This window comes from Rhinolophus ferrumequinum, chromosome 2 (assembly GCF_004115265.2).
Source record: "Rhinolophus ferrumequinum isolate MPI-CBG mRhiFer1 chromosome 2, mRhiFer1_v1.p, whole genome shotgun sequence".
Classification (NCBI taxonomy): Eukaryota; Metazoa; Chordata; class Mammalia; order Chiroptera; family Rhinolophidae; genus Rhinolophus; species Rhinolophus ferrumequinum.
The window spans coordinates 35456960-35477899 of record NC_046285.1 but is presented as its reverse complement, the minus strand read 5'-3'; the positions used below and the strand labels follow the sequence as shown (position 1 = coordinate 35477899).

Here is a 20940-nt window from a genome sequence, read left to right as displayed (position 1 = left end):
AAAGCAGGGAGATTTTCCTTTGAAATATATTGGGCAGAAGCCTCCATTAGGACTACGGCTCCCTCAGCAGAAACTGCAGATTTAGAGACTAGAGACAGACAACAAGAACAGAAGAGTAGCTGTAGTCTGTAATAAAGAAAGATTTTACTTTAAATTCCTAAATATCGTGAAGAAAAGGATGGCATGGGCATTTCAACTCTCCTCAGAAACTGATTTCACAAGGACAGCACTTTCAGGACAATGGTGGGCCTGATAGCATTAGATAGCTTTCTAGTCTTTTCGGAGGATATACTAGGAAGAAAAAAGCGATTGAAGAAGAGAAAAATATTGGCCAAAAAACTTTTTTTCTGGTGGAGGGGGAGGAGGGAAAGAAGCCTCAGATGGTATCTTCTGATAAAGATATAGTTTTCTCAGATAAAGAAAAGTGAGATTTTTCAGTCACCCAACAGAAATGCCAACAGCAGCCCTGACCTCCCCAAAGCAGGTTATTTCTGTACTTTGCTGATAATCCTACATGGAGTTGACTTAACTCTTTTATTTTACATAACTTCTGTTTCCTCATCTTGAAGTGGGAATAATAATAGTGCCGAAGATATAGGTTTGATGTGAGGATTAAAAAAGTTAGAAGCTCTTTTTAACTGCCCCTGCTGCATCTACCCACCTACCTGGTATTAATTTCTTCTTTACATGTTTGGTAGAATTCAGTGGTGAAACCATCTGGGCCTGAGCTTTCTTTTTCTGGTAGTTTTTTGATTACTGAATTTAGTCTCTTTACTAGTTACAGGTTTATTCAGATTGTCTCCTTTTTCTTAAGTCAGTTTCAGTAATTTGTGTCTTTCCAAGAATTATCTAGTTCATGTCGGTTATCTAATTTATTGGCATATAATTGTTCATAGTATTTCTTTTATTTGAGTTTTCTTTTTTTTCTTGGTCACTCTAGCTGTATTTCTCAAATTTGTTGTTCTTTTTAAAGAACCAGCTTTTGGCTTCATTGATTTTCTCTATTGTTTGGCTATTTTTTAATTAATTTCATTTCATTAATTTCCTCTCTAATCTTTATTATTTCCTTTCATCTACTTCTTTTAGGTTTCGTTTGTTCTTTTATAGTGTCTCGAGGTAGAAGGTTAGGTTATTGATTTGAGATCTTTCTTAATATGCATTTATAGCTATAAACTTCTCTCTAAGCATTGTCTTAGCTGTATTCCATAAATTTTGGTATGTTGTATTTTCATTTTTATTCATCTCAAAGTATTGCCTGATTTCCCTATTGATTTCTTCTTTGGTTCATTGGTTATTTAGAGTGTGTTGTTTAATTTCCACACATTTATGAGTTTCCCAATTTTTTCTGGCTGTTGAATTTTAATTGCATCCCACTGCAGGCAGAAAGCATAATCTGAATTATTTCAATCTTTTTAAATTTATTGGTTTGTTTTATGAACTAGTATATGGTACATTCTAGAGACTGTTCCATGTGTATTTGAGAAGAACATATATTCTGCTATTGTTGGATGGAGTGTTCCATATAAATATATTAGGTCCAGGTGGTGTATAATGTTCAAGTCTTCTCCTTCCTTGTTAATCTTTGGCCTCGTTGTTCCATCAAACTTACTCTTTTTTTTCCATAGCACTTCTCACCTTCTAATACGTTATACACTTTGTTTATTGTTTAGGCTTATCGTCCGGTACCCCCACCATAATGTAACTTCCATGGCAGCAGGGTTCTTTGTTTTCAATCACATATATTCTGCACGTCTAGAATGGTACTTAGCAAATGACTCGTTTTTGATATTTGTTGCATGAACAAATAAAGCTCTAAAACCACTGCTTGGCACAAAGTAAGCGCTCAAGAAATGACAGTTGTTACTGTTATTACTGATAACATAAAGTTGTGCAAGTGTTTTTTTATGACTACATCAAGGCATCCTTCTAAATAACCAATAGCAAATATTTCTGAATTGACTGCTTCGGTTGGAAATAGAAATAAAAAATGACTCTTGTTGGCCTTTTTTTTTTTGAAAAAGTGAGCAATAGGGAAAGAAAATTAACAAATACGAAGAAAATATATCATGTGTACATACTGCACTAATATTATAGGCATTCTCTATAATCCATTTACAATTGCTGCTTCATACATATTTTATACAAACCAACAAACTGCAGGCTAGTGCACCTGAATGACAGGGACATAGGCAATCACAGAAAGGAGAAGTAGAAAAAAGAAAAACAATTTGAAGACTTCTCAGGACCATAAATAAGGACCCTAATAATTTACCTGTAGGAAAATAATTAATTAGGAATTGTCTCATAGGGAGAATAATTTCTGTATTTATCAGTGTATGAGGACAGCTGGATAAGACAGTGGTTCACAAAAGCAAACTGACTGATGTATGCAATGGAAAAGGAAAAAAGAAAAGGATACATATTTTCAAACACAACCATACTCAAGGAAATCAAAAAGTACAATCTTTTAAGGACAAAGCTAAAAACAGAGCTTGTCAATTTTACATGAAAAAAAGAACACCCAAAATAGTTTAAATACACAGAAGAACTACTGTAAACTTTTACTTTTAAACTTCCTTGCTCCTAACCACCCCAAACTATAGCTATAAAACAAATCTAAGTAAACAACTTCAGATTAAAAAGAAAGTGACAAACTCAAAGGAGTAACAAATAAGATGTAATTGTAGTCACTGAAAAGCAGCAATTTTAGAGTCAAGAAATGAACAACTTATTTTCTGCCCACCAGTAAGTTGGATGTTTTGTCTAAAGAAAATAAAGTCAAAATTGGAAATGATAGCAAATATACAGAAATTTACCAGTATTTTTTCCTTAATTATTAATATTAAGACACCATGCAGGGAAAAGAAGGTAGGAAGTGAAAAGCAAGAGAAAAAGAGTTTTGAAGGAATTATTCAGAAAGCACAGAATCTTTGCAACTGTCTTTTACTAAAATAACACCTCAAGTTTCCCTCCCCTCCTGTCCCTCGTCTTCCTAGTACATTTCTTGTGAAGAGTGCATCAGCTTTCGCTTCCTTACGACAAAATCACTTGTTACTGGCATGCAACCTAGCTTAAGATGTTTCGGGGCAGGATGGCCTGTATTTGAAGGTATCAATCTCCTTTGCACATCAACTTCACAGCTGGGGAGAATATAGCAGAGACAAACACTCTGAGAGGATAAGAGGAATGCCATAGATACATTAGCAACAACCTTTCCAAACATTAATGTTTATGGTTTCCTGAAAATAGACTTTTTTTTTTGGCGGGGGATGAAAAGCTATAGTGACACAGGAGCCAGTTCAGTGTTAGTCTGGTATGATACTTCAAGGTCAGCAGGTAAGGTGACTTAAGTGAACCTTGCTCTTTAGAACTGTCATAGGAAACAAACTGTCAGGCATAACACCAGTGTGGTGGCTTATGCCCAATTTCTACAGTTTCATGTTTTTAAGGTACAAATAAGAGCAGAGGTTTTATTCTAAAACGAGGCTGTCATTTTTGTAACGGACACATAAGTAATGAATAACCAATGAAACATAAACTCTTTTGAAATAACTTATAGCCAAGTGCTCCCAGCTGCTGGGCAGGTGGATCTGCTGACCTGCACAAAATTTTGCGTAAAACAGCCACAATCACATTAAAATTCATCAAGGGGAAGGAGCCACCCCTTTGGCTGGACATGCATGCCTTATTCAGGAACTCCGGATTACATTAGGTACACCTTGCTGTCACCACATTCCTGAAAATGTCTGGTGGCCATGAAGCCTCTCAGACAGTTAGTTACAGGACAAAATACAGAGTTCTGCCCAACCTGAGGGCTGTAGCTTTCCTGACAGGAAAGGCTAGCCTGGCTAATCGCAGATCTCAGTTCTTTAACTCTGGAAGTATCTTCAGGTTAGCTCAATCCCAAACAGGGGATTCTGTCCTCAAGCTTGAATTTTGTAAATCTGCCTCTTTTATTACCTGTGATTTTTAAAAACTCAAATCCTTAACAATCTGACACTCCCATCTCAAAGTAGAAGTGTGGACTGGAAAAACATGAGCAAGACCAACAATGTTAGAAGATAGGAAAGATAAAGGAGGAAAAGTGAAGTCAAAGGTCAAATGGGGGCATAATTTAAACACTCTAAATTGAACTCAATTAACTTTTCCTCCATGACCCTACCTCGTTTGAAAATTACTATTTTGCAGAGCACTCTTGACTTCTGACACTTTTGTAAAAACTGCTTCAGACATTAACAGTATACTTAAAATAATGTGTCAAAACAAATCTCTTACGAAGTTACAATTAAATTTAGACTTATAATTTAAGGCTTCCATTTGAATATATACAAGTAGCTGTGAGAGATAAACCAGAAACATGGAGGCATGGGCTATTTCAGTTGAACTGCACTGTGAGTTAGATGGATTATAATTTACTAAATAATTTATTCTTAGAAGCAAAGGGAAATTCTATTCCTAAGTCATTGTGTTTTCTCTGCTATAATGTAGCCTGAGCCCAGTTGGAGAAGGTAGCATTTAGTTATTTTCATCCTTTTATGTTATTAGTTTCTGACAATACCTAGTAGATAGACACAGGGACAGGGCAGAAAGAATGGAGGGGTCAGTGAGAAAGGGAAAGAGACTACTTGGAAACGCAAATATAAATAAGGAGATCATTGAGAAAATAGAAGTGTAAACTCAAGCAAATACTGATTCTGAGATATATAACTCTATAAATGCATCCATAATCGTTTCCTCCAGAAATTACATTTCACAAAAATGCTATACGTTTTATATAACCTGCAGAAGCTAAAAAAGTACCTAGTATAAGGCAGGAAAGAAATATAATGAACGCTGAATAACAAATGTAGGAGAAAATGAAATATAGCTAAATGGTGAATTGTTGGAGGAAAATGAGGTTTCCTATGGACACATGCTCTTTTACTAATGAACTAATGATCTCAGACACAGTTTTTTCTGTAAAGGATTCATTATGCAAAGATGCAAAGGGCTAGAGTCTAAGGAAACAATCTCCTCTATCCTCTAAAGATCTGGCAATTACAAGCACAGCTGGTATGATAATTTCGTTAATAACTTGTAGGATAGTACAGTGGTGTTGCTAATGCCAAATTACAATCAGTCACAAATACTATTTCTTTAGTTTGCTAAATAGAGAATATATTAATTTCTGCTTTGTATTAATTAAATTTTGCTCCATGAGTTGGAACGCAGAGCAAACTCTAAAGTCTTGAAAGACTGCCCACCTGCCTAATTACTAACAATACTGTATAAGAACCAGTGACTTTGTGGCTTGAGAGGCATAAGGGAAGAGTTAAGATGATGTATGAAGTATAATCCAAAGCTCCAGAAAGCTATTTCACATCAAAAGAACTACTGTTAATCTTAGCTAGGAGAGAAAGAAACAGACAACTAAGATCCAAGAGAAATTCTCATGAAAATAGATCCTAACATGAGGGGATTTTACAGCTCTGCAAAAATAAATCTATTGTTACATTTCTTGATAGATAATTCAGCCATCTTTAGAGCTCTAAAATGAATGTCTCAAACTTCAGCAGTGGAGGAGGAAGATACATTCTGCACATCAATCAATCAAGTTCCGTGTTACTGGCTTGTCGGGTATTCATCAGCAACTTTAAATCCAAGAATTACGGGAGCTCAAGGGACCTGGCATCGTTGGGCTCATAGGCTCCTTTGCCTATTCCTAAACATCTCTAGGGCATGGCCATTACCATTGCCTTTGGTAATCGATCCATTATCGTGTTCAGCTACCGGTACCTACCTGTCAACAAAGCTACTGGATTTCTGTCCACCTTTCTTGGAAGATTGTGATACAATCCTATTTTATTGTCCCAGATGAGCAAACTTGGTGATGCAACATTTCTTTTTTAGTTCTGTATTTCCTAGACTTGTTTTTATTAACCACAGAGGAAAACTAAGCTAAAATCACTTTTACGTTCCCCTCTGTCTTTAATCACAAAGGGGGAATTTTCTTCAGCCTTTCAGAGTTATCTTGAGATACAACTCTCAAAGTGACCCTGCTCGGCTGCATCAGGTCCAGTGCACAAAGGGGTTTTGAGGTCTTGAGGCAAAAAGGTTTAGGTTTCTTCAAAAAAGCCGTAAGTTTCCCTAGACATGTACCTTAAATATTCCCTCAAAATCTATGAAATTGTATCTCTTCATTAACTTATCTATGATCATTATCCACAATTGCTAGAATTTAGCAAGATTTATATGTTATATATACATATATCGTATTGTATCCATCCATCCATCCATCCATCCACCCACCCACCCACCCATCCAAATACATGCAAGGGAATTAATCTGATTGATATAAAGCAGGCAACAGGCCACCAGTTCTGCAGGGTAACTACAAGAACTCTTCCATCAAATCCTGCTCAGAATTTGACCCTAAAAGCAACAAAAGCTCGGCCAGATCAGTTCTTCATCTCTCCATTGACTGTCCTTACAGGAGAGCTAACCTAGAGTGAAGATTTTCTCATTTGTGTGGAAAACTAGAGGTAAGTTTTGCGCACCAATCAATCTTCAGACCTAAAGTAAAATTAGGAGACAAGTTTCTCAATGGGAATAGTGTTGGCATTTTGGGTAGGACAACCCTTCGTTGTGCCTGAATGTCCTCAGCAGGTTAGGATGTTTAGGACCCCAGCCCTTGCGTCTCACAAATGTAACAGTGGTTCCAGGTGTTGAGACCACTGAGCATGCCCCCCCCCAGACTTTAAAGCTCCCCCTCTGGACTACAGTGGTGCCCCTGACGAATTTTAAAAGCTTCCCTAATATACAAAGGGGAGAATCTGATATTCTTGAAAATGAACATGCTGAACACAGTATTTTTCTAAATTTAACAAAACTAATAAAAAAAAATTGCCAGAGTATTACGGGGAATTTTATTTTCATTTCATTCATACTGTCAGTGAAGAATGCAGTTAGCTTATGAAGCAAACAGAATGATTTTATAGTCCTAGAGTCCAACCTGTTGCAGACACAGAAAACAGAAGAATTAGACTCAGCCAGCAGTTTTTGCTCAAGAAAAGCTCATTTCCAAATTAGAATGCTGGAGAGCAGAAGGTCAAAGCCCATGTGTAATACTTTCAAAAAAGCTATACCTTTAAGGGCAAATGTATAGGTTGGAATGCCCAAGGACAGAGGCTGAGGAGAATTCGGAAGGAAAGAAAGGAGAGACAAGTGAGGCAGGAGCCAAGATAATCTTGGAAAGCAACCTCAAATTCCAACTTGCCACTGCCTCAATAGAAATCCGACTACACATCTAACAGGCCATTGTAGAAGCTTCGAAGAAAGTTAAGTTGAGATGCTGACCACCCTGCAGGAAGGCAGAGCACACATCTCACCTTTGCTGGTTTTAGTCGGTTCTGAGGGCATATTTCCAGTCTTCTTCTTTTTTCTTGGGACAGGTACACATTTCCGGTCAAATGTAATAGGACTATATTGAGGGAGGCTGTTGAATTTTTTTTCAAATTCTTCCTCCAGCTTTGCTGAGCTAATAAAAGAGAAGGGGTGTAATCAATCAGCACATGATAGAAATATTTACACAGAAAAATGATACAAGATATATTTTAAGATGTTTCTTTTGAAAACAGGGTCTGGACAAAAAACATCTTTTCAGAAATGCTTGAGGAGATTTACCAAAATAGTTTTCTTCGCAAATTCACTTAACACGTTATCCTATTACCTTAGAAAAACAGAAACATTATTTAAAATGGCCGAATGTTTTTGAAGTGTAGAATTTGCCATTCTCTCCACTGGCATGGGAAGTTTCTATTAAGCTCGACATAAAGCATATTCTATGCAGACAAGGACCTCATTCTAAAAACTCTTATATACCATATGTACCTATATTGGCAAGCTTACTGGTAATATGGTATGTTGGTAATTTGGTAAGATTGGTTTTTTAAAGTATTTATTGATGAGTACTTTAAAACATACACACACAAAAAGAACTCAAATATTTTGAAGATTAGAAAAACATTCTGGAGAGTTGACCAGGATGAGGATAAGACACTCAGTGAAAAAAGCTAGTTTTTTTTTTCACTAGCAGAGAAGCGACACTGCTTTAACACAAACCACAAATCACTTCACAAATGCCACCAGCGAAGTTGGAAAATCCTTAGGCTGCTTTTGACTGTCTCTATGGCCCTCACACAGCAATGGCAGCATGCCTGCTGGATCCGAGCCTGGTGACTGGCTTTCATTTATAGTGAGACTTATTAACTCAGATGCAACCCAAACAGACGGGAGAAGCTGCAGGAGAATCGCTGTGCTAGGTAGATGGAAAACGGAAGGCGTCCTGGGAGGAGAGCAGCTTTGAGTAGCAACTTACAAGAAGCTAATGTGTTAGGCTGCTACCCAAGGGATGTACTTGAGATGTGCCCACCTAAAACTGTTCTCACTTTTGGAGGAACGAAGAAGAGTTGGGGAGCAGAGATCAGTCAGTCGGATAAACGTCAGACTGGTCAACAGAAAAAGACCATTACTAAGTTCTATCAAAGGTGCAAAGGGTGGGGAATGGGGGTGATGCTTCTCCCTTAATATAATCGTGTGTCAATGTCAGTTACAAAAATGTGTATACTGGGGCGTCCTGATGGCTTGGTTGGATAGAGCGTGTGCTCTTAACAACAAGGTTGCCAGTTCAATTCCCACATGGGATGGTGGGTTGCGCCCCCCGCAACCAGAATGAAAACGGTGACAGGACTTGGAGCTGAGCTGTGCCCTCCACAAATAGATTAAAGGACAACGACTTGACTTGGAGCTGATGGGTCCTGGAAAAACACAGTGTTCCCCAATATTCCTCAATAAAAAAATTTAAAAAAAATGTGCATACTAATGGAAAATCACTTACTATCTGACCTTAATCAGATGTATCAGAAAGCTATCTATAAGCCATGGTATTTTCCAGATACTCTGAATAACCAAAAGAAAAATATGAAAATGCAAGATGTAACTCCTAAGGTCCCTTGGGACTCTTTTGCCTCTTGGCAACTAGAATAATCACCTTTACTTTTCCTTGGATAAGCCTATAAAATTAGAACTGCCAATACTGAGTGCATTTTTCTTGGCTACAGTTAACTAAACAGGTAGCACATTTTCTGCAATAAAAAGGTCTAAAATGCTCATTTAGACATCGCAGAGAAGACTGACAGGAACTGGCATCTCTCACTGCTCAGGTACTCTGTCGGCATGTTCCAAACAAGGCAAACTCACATGGTCTGAACATGACAGGCTATTATTTAAAGTGGAGAAATAAGGCAAGACCAGAAGTTTACTCTTGATTTAAGCCTGTAGAATACCACACTCCCAGTTATATACATATGGCTCCTTAGAAATGATTTAAAAAACAAACAAAAACTAAAACAACCCACACAGCAATCTCTTTTCATGGACAGATTTTCAAAAGATTGCTTCATTATTCCTGTTCCTCAAGGACGACTGGTGAAAACCTCTCTCTCACAGCTTCAGTGGTTTCTAATGGAAGCATCACAGAACTTTCTGGTGGGGAACCTTCCTGCCTGCTTTATTCCCCTAGGACTTCACATTGTCTGCACCAAGACCTGCTCCTCTCTTGCCGTCAGAGCACCGGGAGTTCCAGAAGATAGAAACCACTGGTCCTGATGCTCAGTGGTCACTTTTTTAGGAAATTCTGCATTTGAAAGTATCATTTCACAATGACAAATGTGAGGATTTTCACATCATTTATTGAAGCATAATGTAAGCAAAACTAATCCGAACTACTCTGGACTTGTAAAAATATAGGAAAGAAAATGTATAAAATTATAAATATATCATCTCAATAAATAAACAATCTTGAGGAATCATCAACATGAGAAATTATTTTCTACCTCCCACTTTGGGATGACCTAGAGCCTTAGAATTAGCCAGACTTTGAAGCACTGTAACATCCAAGCAAAAATGTATTATTTCACAAACAGAAATGCAAATATTTATGAATAAACCAAATACCATATTCCCAATGCATAACATTTGCATATCTTAAAACATACTTATGAAAAAATACGGAAAATGAAAGAATGTATTTATTTCTGTTCAATGTGTTCTTTTCAAATTGGGCTAAGGGAAATCTCAAAGGATTTTCAAAACAGTACAACTGAATATTCAGGTGCTCTCCTCATCAATATAAAGTACTGGATTTCCTAACTTAACTTGCAAAATGCTTCACATTAAGATTGGTATTAAGAGTCTTTGGCAGTACATAAAACATGAAATAATTCTTAATGATTTTATCATGATGAATGCTATTGCCTGATACTGCATTTCAATGTATAATTAATTACTGAATATTCTCTGTACCAGGAGAATATTCAATCTAATATTTTCATCTTAGAGCAATAGAACCTTGTTTAAACAAAACAAGGTTAGAGGTAGAAACATGATTTTATTACCTTACATTTCAGCTGTTATTATTTTACAAACATATGTACATGCCTTTAGAATCACTAAAGTATAAGAAGTATATATAGTGTGTAAAATGAGCAAAATGTAAATATACTTACAAAATTACACAATATCCATTGTCAACTTCAGACGGGAAAATGTGTCCTGACGATATTAAAGGACTTAACAATGTCACACCACTAATACAGGGAGGACATCAATTCAAACTCGGGCCCTAAGTCTGATACTTAAAATGGGAATGATACTGTCACTTTCACAACCATGTTAATAGCAGGAATCACGTGACACACTTGAGTTGTATTCCTCATGTATGTACTAAGACTGTAGCTAAGTGCTGCACGAATACTCCAGGAATAAGCAGAGATTTCTGTTTGCCGTGAAAACCCTGCCACACGTGGGGTCTGCAGTGCAGCACTTACCCAAGGAGGGAGTCTTCCTTTGGCTTTGTCTTCTTGAACTTCTTGCTCCCACTGGTCCCACTCTGGTTAAATGTCCAGCTTTCTTCATTCCAACACCCTTCATGATCAGAAGAGTTTCCTTTTCCTGAGCTTCGTTTCCCTAAGACATTCGAGAGAGAGGATATACTTGGTGTATTGGGATGGGAGGGAAATCATTTTAGTTGCTTCACACGTGACCTCTTGACCTCTTAGGTATCACTGGCATGAGGCTACTGATAACTATTTCAGAGAACTCAGTGATTCATGATGGACCACACTCAACAACAGAACACGCAATAAAGGGACTTACAGCCTCTGAGATAAGTTGTGATAATTCAACAGGTATTGTGTGACTCCAGAGACAGACCAACTGCTGCTAGCTTTTCCATTACAGATTCAGCCTAACGTGTGGGAGCCCATGCTGGGGGGCACTATTGATTCTAATTACCCAAGATTTATTGGAATGACATCCCTGGAGAACTATGTACTTGCAAGATCTTCATTCAGGCTTGTTAGACCTATTATTCACACATCTCTAGTCGGAATTTAGTTTGGCATAAGGCAATCCTCTAGCCAGATGCTGTATTTTAAAATAGACGAATTATATGGAACACTCTATGGAATAAAGGTATACCATTAACTGGCTTCTGGATACTGTTATGTTTTAAAGAGCCTTCACTTCAATTATAGTTCTGATCACCTAATGGAGAAGGATACGTAAGTTATTTGCTTCTGGAGCCTACAGGTCAAGATTCTGCCAAACACATCTCCTCGATTCAGGAAATTCTTTCCATTGGTTTTAAAAACCAGACTAACAGCTCCAAACATGCAATACTGATCCTTCAAAACAAAAAGCCAGTCCATATCAGTAAAAAAAAAGTTCTAATTACTTTACTACATACAAGACTACCTACTAAATGAATACAAACTCTCCTCAACGGCACTAGAAAACACGTGGGTAAGATGACAAATGTTTATGATCTATAAACCATAAAGAACTGCATGAATGTAAAATATGATTTCGATACCATGTTGTTCTTTATGGTGGTTCTTTTCAATAGGTCTAAAGGAGAAATTCTGCGAGATGTCCACATTCTTTTCAGATTTGTAGACGTCACTCACCTCGGTCCACATTGGCTCGCAGAGAGGTGAGCATGCCCTCAGACACCAGGGTTTTATAAAGAGCACCTTTGCAAGACCTCTCGGATTTCCGGGAGCCACAAGTCTCTATTTTTCTGGGACAGTCGCCATCCTCAGTCTTGGTCTGTGCTGACAGGTTGGGTGGTAGTGCATCCTCTGTGGGGGTCAACTGTTCTGCTTTTATACCCTCTGGCACCTCACCAGACATGTTCTTGCTGGCAGAAACACTGATGAAATCTGGAGGTCTTGACTCTTTGGTGGTGTCTGAAGATTTCTCCTTGGACATTTTCTTCTCTCTTGATTTCACTTTTTTCTTTGGTGCCTTGGCATCCAAAATGCTTCCCTTGCCACTTGAGGATGTGCGAACCTTCTTGCGAGGGGTTTCTCCAAGTTTTTCAATGCCCCAGTCTCCCTTTGCAACAGCTTCAATGGTGTAAATGACACTCTCGATGTCAGACTCGGAGGATTGCCTCTTTTTGCAAGTCTTCTTGGGGGTGGATTTATCATTGCCATGTCGATCCACTTTGCTCTTCTTCTTTTTCTTTTTTAGTTTTTCTGGTTTGTTTAGTGATGTGGGATCCTCAATGATCATAATTCCATGAGGATGGCACATGTGATCCTTTCTACTGGGAACATCGCTTATTATTATCTTGCTGCTGGCAGAGTAAGAAAAATCAGGGAAGTGACTACATTTTTGATCTTCGTCTATTTCTTCCTTTTTAGTTTCTTTGGGATCTTCCATTTTTATTGCCACTACATCATCCATCCGTAGCTCCTCAAAATTTCTTAATTCCTTAGCATCTCCTGCATGTTCCTTCGCTGATTTTTCAAATTCTGCTTCCTTCTGTAACCTGGCTTCATTCATTTTCTCCATTTTTATTTCTCTTTCTTCCTTTGCCTTCTCCAATTCTTTAATTCTTCCACCATCTGAGTCTTTTGCTTTTATTAGCTTGGATTCTTCCATTTTCATGCCCTCTGATGCCAGACACATCTATACAGTTAAAACAAAAATGAGAGAACAAAAAAGTATCCTTATTATTCCACCCATACTTGACATGAGCTTTAAACTTTTAAATTATATCCCTTTTAAAAAATGAAACAAATTTCAAATTTTACAATAATCAGTCCACTTCTGCCAACCTAACTTAAATGATTCAAATTAATAAAAGGTTTTAGGCATTATGATATATTCGTTAAACTCTAGAGAAGCGTATACCTGAATTCTCATTTTCCAGCTTCACCAGAAGCTTTCCCTATGAAAACATGACTTGATTAAAGGAGCATGGGATCCAGAGTTGAAAGACCTGAGTTTGAGTCTTAGTTTTGCGACTTGTTAACTCTGTCCTAGAATGAGTCGTCTTACTCCTTCGTTGCCTTTGTAAAATAAAAATGGTAAGAACAGTTGTCTCAGAGGATTCTGTGAGGTCTAACAATATATTTATGGCAGTTCTCAGTAAATCATTTCCAAACTCTGTTCAGATGTTTGCCCTTTCTTTTTTCTTGGGGAAATGAGGAAAACAGTAATCATTTCCACCTACCCACTTGATTCAATAAACAACTACAGAAGGTTTTGGTTAATGAACAAATCTTTATCGGTCCACAAATGGCAGACATTAATAACTCGATCACAAAAACTCTGAAAACTAAGTGGTGGTGTTTTTTTGTTTGTTTGTTTTGTTTTGATTTTTAAACTCACTTGGTGGCAAACTCAATCTCATCCAAATGAGTACTTGGCTGTAAATTCTGACCAGAACTAATGTGAAACCACTTAATATTTTAATTTATCTCACTTAATATGACTATTCATATGCTTTTGCTATCAGAATCTTCATGCATATGAACATTCACTGGGGGAATTAATTGCACAGTGTAAGATAGATATACTGTATTGTTTTCCTAAAATCGGAAAAATTGTGAATACCAAAAAAACACCTGGCAGCAATTTTGTTAAGTTTTTAAACTACCAAAATTTCACATATAGGACACTAAAGGAGAAATTTACCATGTAGGGCAGCACAAGCTGCTTATTTTATCTACTTTGCATTAATCAACTTAGAAGAAAAAGAGTAGTGGAGCTTGCTAAGCCCCCACGTCAAGCACATGAGTGGGCAACTGATGTGTTTTATGAGAAAAATCACCATTTTATCCAATGGCAAATTATCACAAATTGTTAACATCTGTAAAATTCCTTTTTCTAATTAAATTTTTTAAATGGATAATATAATACATTAAATTAAATATCATATGCTCTTTTATCTCATTTTTTTCCCCTTAGTACTTTCAACTGCCTCTCAAATTCTTCCATGAGAATTATGATTAGTAAGTCTGGGAAGAAATTGGAGGAGTCGGGGTGGGGCAGACAGTACAAGATTTTTGTGTTTTTTTTGTTTTTGTTTTTTTAATACACATGACAAGAATACCTAGCCCTTCAGATTATTGATAGGGAAGATCTGAAATATTATGGGTTTGCAACAAAGCTTTTTCAGGAAATCATGTAAGTTAACTTTTAGATCTCAGCAAGTAGTTATGAAGACTAAGAACTTCCCTTTATTAAATCTAACAAGAAATTAAGATCAAAGCAAAATGTTATCTTAAATTAATCCTGAAACACAAATACATTTAATCTTCTCTGCCTGTTTTACCCTCATGGGAGATTTGCTGTTTTTTGTATCAATTTTGCAATACTTTTTATTTTCCATTCTCAATAATCCGAGCCTTTCATTAATGTAACTATCCCAATATGAGGACAGAAACTACACTAGTGCTGGAAAGAAAGCTAGAAAGGAATCCTCAAGGTAATTTTATAGTTTTTCAATCACCATCACTCTGGTGGCCTTTAATAAGTCATTTTAGGAAACTTTTACCATCTAAGCGCTGGTTGTTATAGTGACATGCCAACAGTTTGCATTTGCACAAGTTCATCTTAGCAAACCTAGTAATTTTGCAAACTCTTCTTTGCTTCAATGTATTTCAAAATGATTTTCCCATCACCCGATAGGATTCTACAGCTAGGAATGAAATGGAACAAATGCAGATGTTCACTTTGGGACATATTCCAGGAAACAGCACAATATTTCTTGTGAAGTTAATTACACTGAGCACTAGTCATGCTTCACTTCCTTGTTTTAGGCTCTTAGAAGTTTTTTCACAAATAGAGTATGTTAATCCTAAATTATAAGAAAAACAATTATGTTCTTAGAAGTGAAACTATAAAAATAAAACAAAAACTCCTAATCAAAAACTACAAATCTCACTAACCAAAACCCCAAACACACAAATCAGACTCTCAGAGTTGGGTGTCACTCAAGAAGTTCTAATTTAACATGTTTCCCAGAGTAGGAATTCATGTTACTACTATATTCCTTAGAGTTAGTTATCCAGCTTTTTGCACAAAAGCAGTGACCACAGAAGGCAGTTGTTTGAAATTTTTGAAATATTGAGCAAAAATCTATCACCCTCTCAGTCCTAGTTGTTCCCTGAAGCCACAAAAATTAATTCACTCTTTCTCGCATGGAACAGACTTTCAAATCCTGGAAGACAGACTTTACGTTCCCACAAATATCTTTTCCTGGCATGTCGTTCCAGGTTCCCTAGACTGCTTATCCCATGTAAAGGCTTCCCGACCTTTTACAAGTTGGATCCCTCTTACCTAGATGCAGTATGGTGTTCTGAAGTAAGAACAGGCTTTATTGAAATAAGCTGGGTTCGTGACCAAGTACCATATCTTACTTGCCAAAGGCCACACAATGAACTATGTAGCTTAGATTTGAACTCATCTGAGGAAACAGAGGCCGAGAAATGGGGCAACAGTACGACCGTACGTCTTCCACCACTGTCGTGAGGCAAAAGTGAACAGATGTGCTTGAATACCACTTGCAAATGGCATAAAGCTTTACAAGGGTTGGGGAACACTGATGCATCCATTTAGCAATATCTTTCTTAGATAAAGTTCCTAGCCTTTCTGGAATACTCTAGACGAGAAGTGGAACTATTTGTCAGTTGACAGGGACATGAATCTTTGAATGGGCCCCAAAGAAAAATCCCCACTCCCCCTTTGAAAAACAGATCACACTTCTGACTTGTTGGGCTTGTGGTCAATTAAAATCCTGGATTTCTTTACCCACATAATAATATGTTGGGAAGCTTGGCCCCTCCCATTCTGTCTTTATATTTTTTTTGTACCTAGATGCAAGATTTTCCATTTTTCCTTATGACGTTTCTCCTTTCAAAATTTGAATTAAATTACCTTTCAGCTTTGTGTTATGGATACATTTGATAAAGCTGCTTTTTATGTCTTCGTCCAAATCTTTGGTAATAATGCTGAGTAGGACATGGCCAACGACAGAGCCTTCTGGCAAACCTCTAGAAAGTCAACCCTTTCATCAAGTTGACTTGAACATTAATAAATTTTAGTCATCTAAGAATTCACGATCCAGTCTAAATTCCCCCCATTTTGTTCACTAGGACATAAAACTGTCAAAAGTCTTGCTGAAATCTGGATACATTATGCCAACAGCATTCTCTTAGCTTATTTTGTAACCATACCAAATAGAAAGTGAAGACGGCTTGTGCATCAGTCAGGGTCTGACTAGGCAGACAGAAACAACTTAGGCATGTCTAGCCAAGGGCATAAGTTGGCTACACAGGTCATGAAGAATGAAGACATCCAAATAGGAAGGGGTGAGTTAACCCAGGGATTAGCCACAGCAAAAAGCCACAAGAGGTACAAATGGGGGAAGAAGTGTTACTGGAGCATAGGGGCTGGGTCCTGTGGAAGACGGAACCACGGTGGGCCTGTCTGGAGGGAGCTGGATGCATAAAAGAGATGCTGCCTTTGCTGTACCCCCACCTGCACTCCTCCTCCTTCCTTCTCTGCACCACCTGGCCTCTCTCTTCCTCCCATTCCTTAATCCCTGGCCAGTGTCTCCCACTGGCTAAAACCAGCTGGAAATTGGAACACAGGACCAGGAAAGGCAGTCTGCAGGCACCTGGGATATAAGCCAGCACGCAGGGCAAACAGACTCTGGGTTAGCACATTTGACAATGACTTTTTTCAGAGACTTTGATAATTTGCAGTTTTATCTTTTTTCTGTGAGTTCAAAAATTATATTAATAGGAAAAACTTGCAAAAGTTTCTAGGAATTAATCGTCTATATTTCTGCATGACATAAACAGAACCTGGAAACAGCTACGGTGTAATAACTCTTGGAAGATGCCATCACTCGTAGATGTGAGAAGTTCTGTATTGAAAGGCAGTCTCAAAATGCAGGGATTCTAGAGCCAGATTGTGTAGGACTGCAGACTGATGAGCCTTTTCTCTAAATCTTTCTGTGCCTTGGTTTCCCAACTGATAAAACAAGGTGGTTGAAAGTATTTGCCTTAGGAATACTGTGAGGTTCAATGAGTTGCACAGGTACAAATCTTAAACCAGTGCTTAGAACAAAGCAAGAATAATGTATTGTGACAACCATCCCTCTGGGGCCTTATGCCATATAGAATAAATGTTTGCTATTAGCAGTAGTGATATTCATACTGGTATCACTAATAGCACATCACAACCCTGGTAGGCTAACTCCTTTACTCTAATTTTTCATTGTTGGGTTGAATGATTCTATAGTTGGAAGGAAAAAAAAAGTATATACAACAAAATTAGATTCAGGAAGATTGTAAATCAGTTGTCTTTCAAGAAGCAACTCTTATAAAACACATAATTAAGCTCAGTTCTACTTCTGGGTACAAGCATATCTACTTCCATCTACTTCCGGGTGCACACAGCAACACTTCTGTGGGACTCAGGAAAGTGCACACACACTCCATTACGTAACTGTGTTAATCGATAGGCACACAGGTAAGCACATGGTAGACACAAAAGAACATAGGTCAGTGTGAACTCAGGTGCATAACTCTGCATTGTGGGAAGCGCAGAATTAATGTCTGTTACTAATTAGTCAGGTTGCCCTTAATAGAAGGTTGGTGGTTAATCACGCCCTGAAACAGAACTTGCCTTAGAAAATGACAATTTATTCTTCTAGTCTTATTTTAAATTAAACAATAACCTTCTTTTAAAGTGAGAGTGGAAAATCATCCGTAGGACACCCTCTGGATGGAATTCCCATGGCTATATTCACAGAAGCTAAAATGTTAATATTCTAAATCAAACGCTGGCCATAAATATTTGATATCCTGTTGTCTATTTCCTCAGGTACTACTCTATTTTTTATAACTGTAACTCAGGAGGTACAAAATGTATCCTGTTCACCTTTGTATTCTCCTCCAAGAATATCCTAGTACCTACCTTCAAATGGAAGGCATTCAACGGATAATTGTCCTGACCTGAGGGGTTCATTAGTCCCAAAGTACCTGAGAAGTGTGAGATGCATTCTGATTCATACCAAGGAAAGAGCTCCTTTATGAGATTATATAAAACATGCTGACCGCGGCTCTGCTACTGGGTGGCCTAGACTAGCAATTACACTGTCCTCAGTTATGCTTCTTAAGACCATCGGTGAAAATTAATCACCAGTATTTTAATTTTACCTATGAAACCACACAGAGAAACCACAGTGAGGTTTCTCACTGTTCTGCGTAACCGGAACGGCACATGACTGTCAAATGACGTGCTACGAGAAATGTAACTCACTCCCCCAAAGAAAAACAAAAACCATTATGTTGAAACTGAGATCCTAAGGATGTACATGCTGGATGGATATATAAAAAAGCACCCTCTTTGAAATAACTGCAAAGAAAAAAATGCAACAGGAATACTGAAGGGGCGAGATGAAATGGTGGGAGTACTTTCTATGCTCCTAGGTTCAGAGAGGCTGCCATTTTCAGTTCAAGTAAGACCACACCTTAGGATCATGGTTGGTTGTCGGGAACTTGCTTTAAAGACATAATAAATCTGTGTTGCATCGAGCTTTTATCTCTTTGAATAAAAAACATTTTTAAATGTATTCCTCTCACCAGAAGTTAACATATCCATTCATTGCTTTAATATGTCTTGCTTTAAAAGATTTAGAGTAATAGCCAGTGAAAACTAATTAATCATGTGTAGTAGATAAGAAGTAATACTACAGATGTAGAAGCTCTTTAACAGGTACAAAGAAATGTGTAAGTAGTTTCAGAATGTATCATATTATTTCACTCTTAATTATACTTTTTCTTTCATTGTCTATTATCAAGGAGCCAGCTAGATTAAAAACAAAGCAGTATGAAAACAGACCCACTGACACTAATCAGGAAGTTTTAATTTCAAGATCTCTGCTTTTTAGTACAAAACAAATGTTTTACAGCCAAGGTATGTTTACAATCATTTTGTACTGGCTTATTATCTGCCAAAATAGTGTAGACATAACCCTCGGATGGCATTTAGCAGTATTTTCCAAGATGTGTGTTTCCTCCATAATTAAAACCAGAATGTTTTTTTGCCATAAAAATACACTAGCTGATGGTTTTAGAGAAAAAAAGAATACCATCACTGCTAAGAAAATTCAATTTTCTTTATTATAAAAAATAACTGGTCTAAGTGTCTCTAAAAACTAAAATCTGGGCATATTAAATAGTTTATTTACTATTTGGTTTGCTGAAACAATTGGGCCAGTTGAAATGGTGGTTTAAATGTTTCTCTTTACTTACTACAGAGGGTGCCAAAAAAAATGTATACACATTTTAAGAAAGGAAAAACTGTATTAAAATTGTAATACTCAATATACACCTATAACAAAAGATGAATACAAGTCGTGTATACATTTTTCTGGCATCCCGGTATTTCTTCTAACAACACCATTTCTGAAGACTCTGGATGGGATGGAGGTGGCCTTTGCTCCAAAAAAGGCCATCCATTAAAGTCTCCTCCAAAGGTGTGAACGGAAGTTATTAGGTGCATTCGTATATTTCAGTTCCCTAAAAATAAGCTTGTGCAATTGGGAATGAAATGAGCAGTTTTAGAATAGGAGTTTTCTAAAAATGACTCACAACTCTGCATAAAAAGGAAAGAAACACACCACTTTCAAATAGAAGACCTCCTCAAATATAACTATTAGAATTCAGTTATGTGATGTGACAGTGTAGGCGGAGCTCAGGTGGGAGCGACACGCTGAGGTTCTGGGCTTAAGGAGGTTACAACAGCATGGAGGGGATAATGCACATCCATCGTATATGAGGACACAACACAAAACTTAAACAGAGTCACACCTCAATCAAATACCACCTATAACTGGGAGCAGTGGGGGATGCTAATGGGACTGGAGGGATGGGATGTCCTACTCTTTTCAATATGGTATTTATATAGAATTTCTGTAATTTTATCATGTCAGCTTTTCTTAAAGTGAGCCATAACTTTCCATGAGATTTAATTTTTACAGATCCTAGAATAAATCTATCTTTATTTTATTTCAGTTATAACTGGTTTTGCCAGTTAGAATATAAGAAAAACTAGGGAGCTGAGGCCTCTGAAAATGTCTCCCTTCTTTTTAATAAATAAGGTTAAGGACAACTTTTCTAATTTCCCTCAACCAACCAGATCTATAATCTTGCTTACTTGCTTATACACACACACACACACATCTTGCAGACACACACGTATACACACGCGCGAGTGCACACACACACACACACACAGAGCCCATCTGGAGAAATCCAGTATCTTCGTTCTTCAACTTCACCTTAACACATAACTAGTTTCATAAATTGACAGGAAGAAGAAAAGTACAACACAGACGACGAGTACCAAAGACCAAAGTCAGCACTGCTGCAGTGACTGGTTTTTACCTATCTTCTGTGTTCAGAGGAACGTGGTCTCTGCTTTCCAAACTCACCTATTTACCCAGCTGGCAATCCCCTCTCACTGACGTTTTTATTACTGGATTTCTGCAGCTATCCACCCCCACCCCCCTCAGTATCTTGCATCTCTTCTGTT

General features: G+C 37.5%; 1 protein-coding gene across 17 annotated transcripts in view; it reads right to left on the bottom strand.

Moving 5' to 3' along the window:
* Positions 1-20940, bottom strand: part of BBX (BBX high mobility group box domain containing) — a 246690-nt gene that overhangs the window by 20302 nt on the left and 205448 nt on the right. For all 17 annotated transcript variants that reach the window (XM_033128729.1, XM_033128835.1, XM_033128852.1 and 14 more), the window contains 3 exons: positions 12006-13014; positions 10866-11004; positions 7368-7516 (listed from right to left, as the gene is read on the bottom strand). In XM_033128729.1, coding sequence (XP_032984620.1) covers positions 7368-7516; positions 10866-11004; positions 12006-13014 — 1297 coding nt within the window. The remainder of the gene's footprint in view (positions 1-7367; positions 7517-10865; positions 11005-12005; positions 13015-20940) is intronic.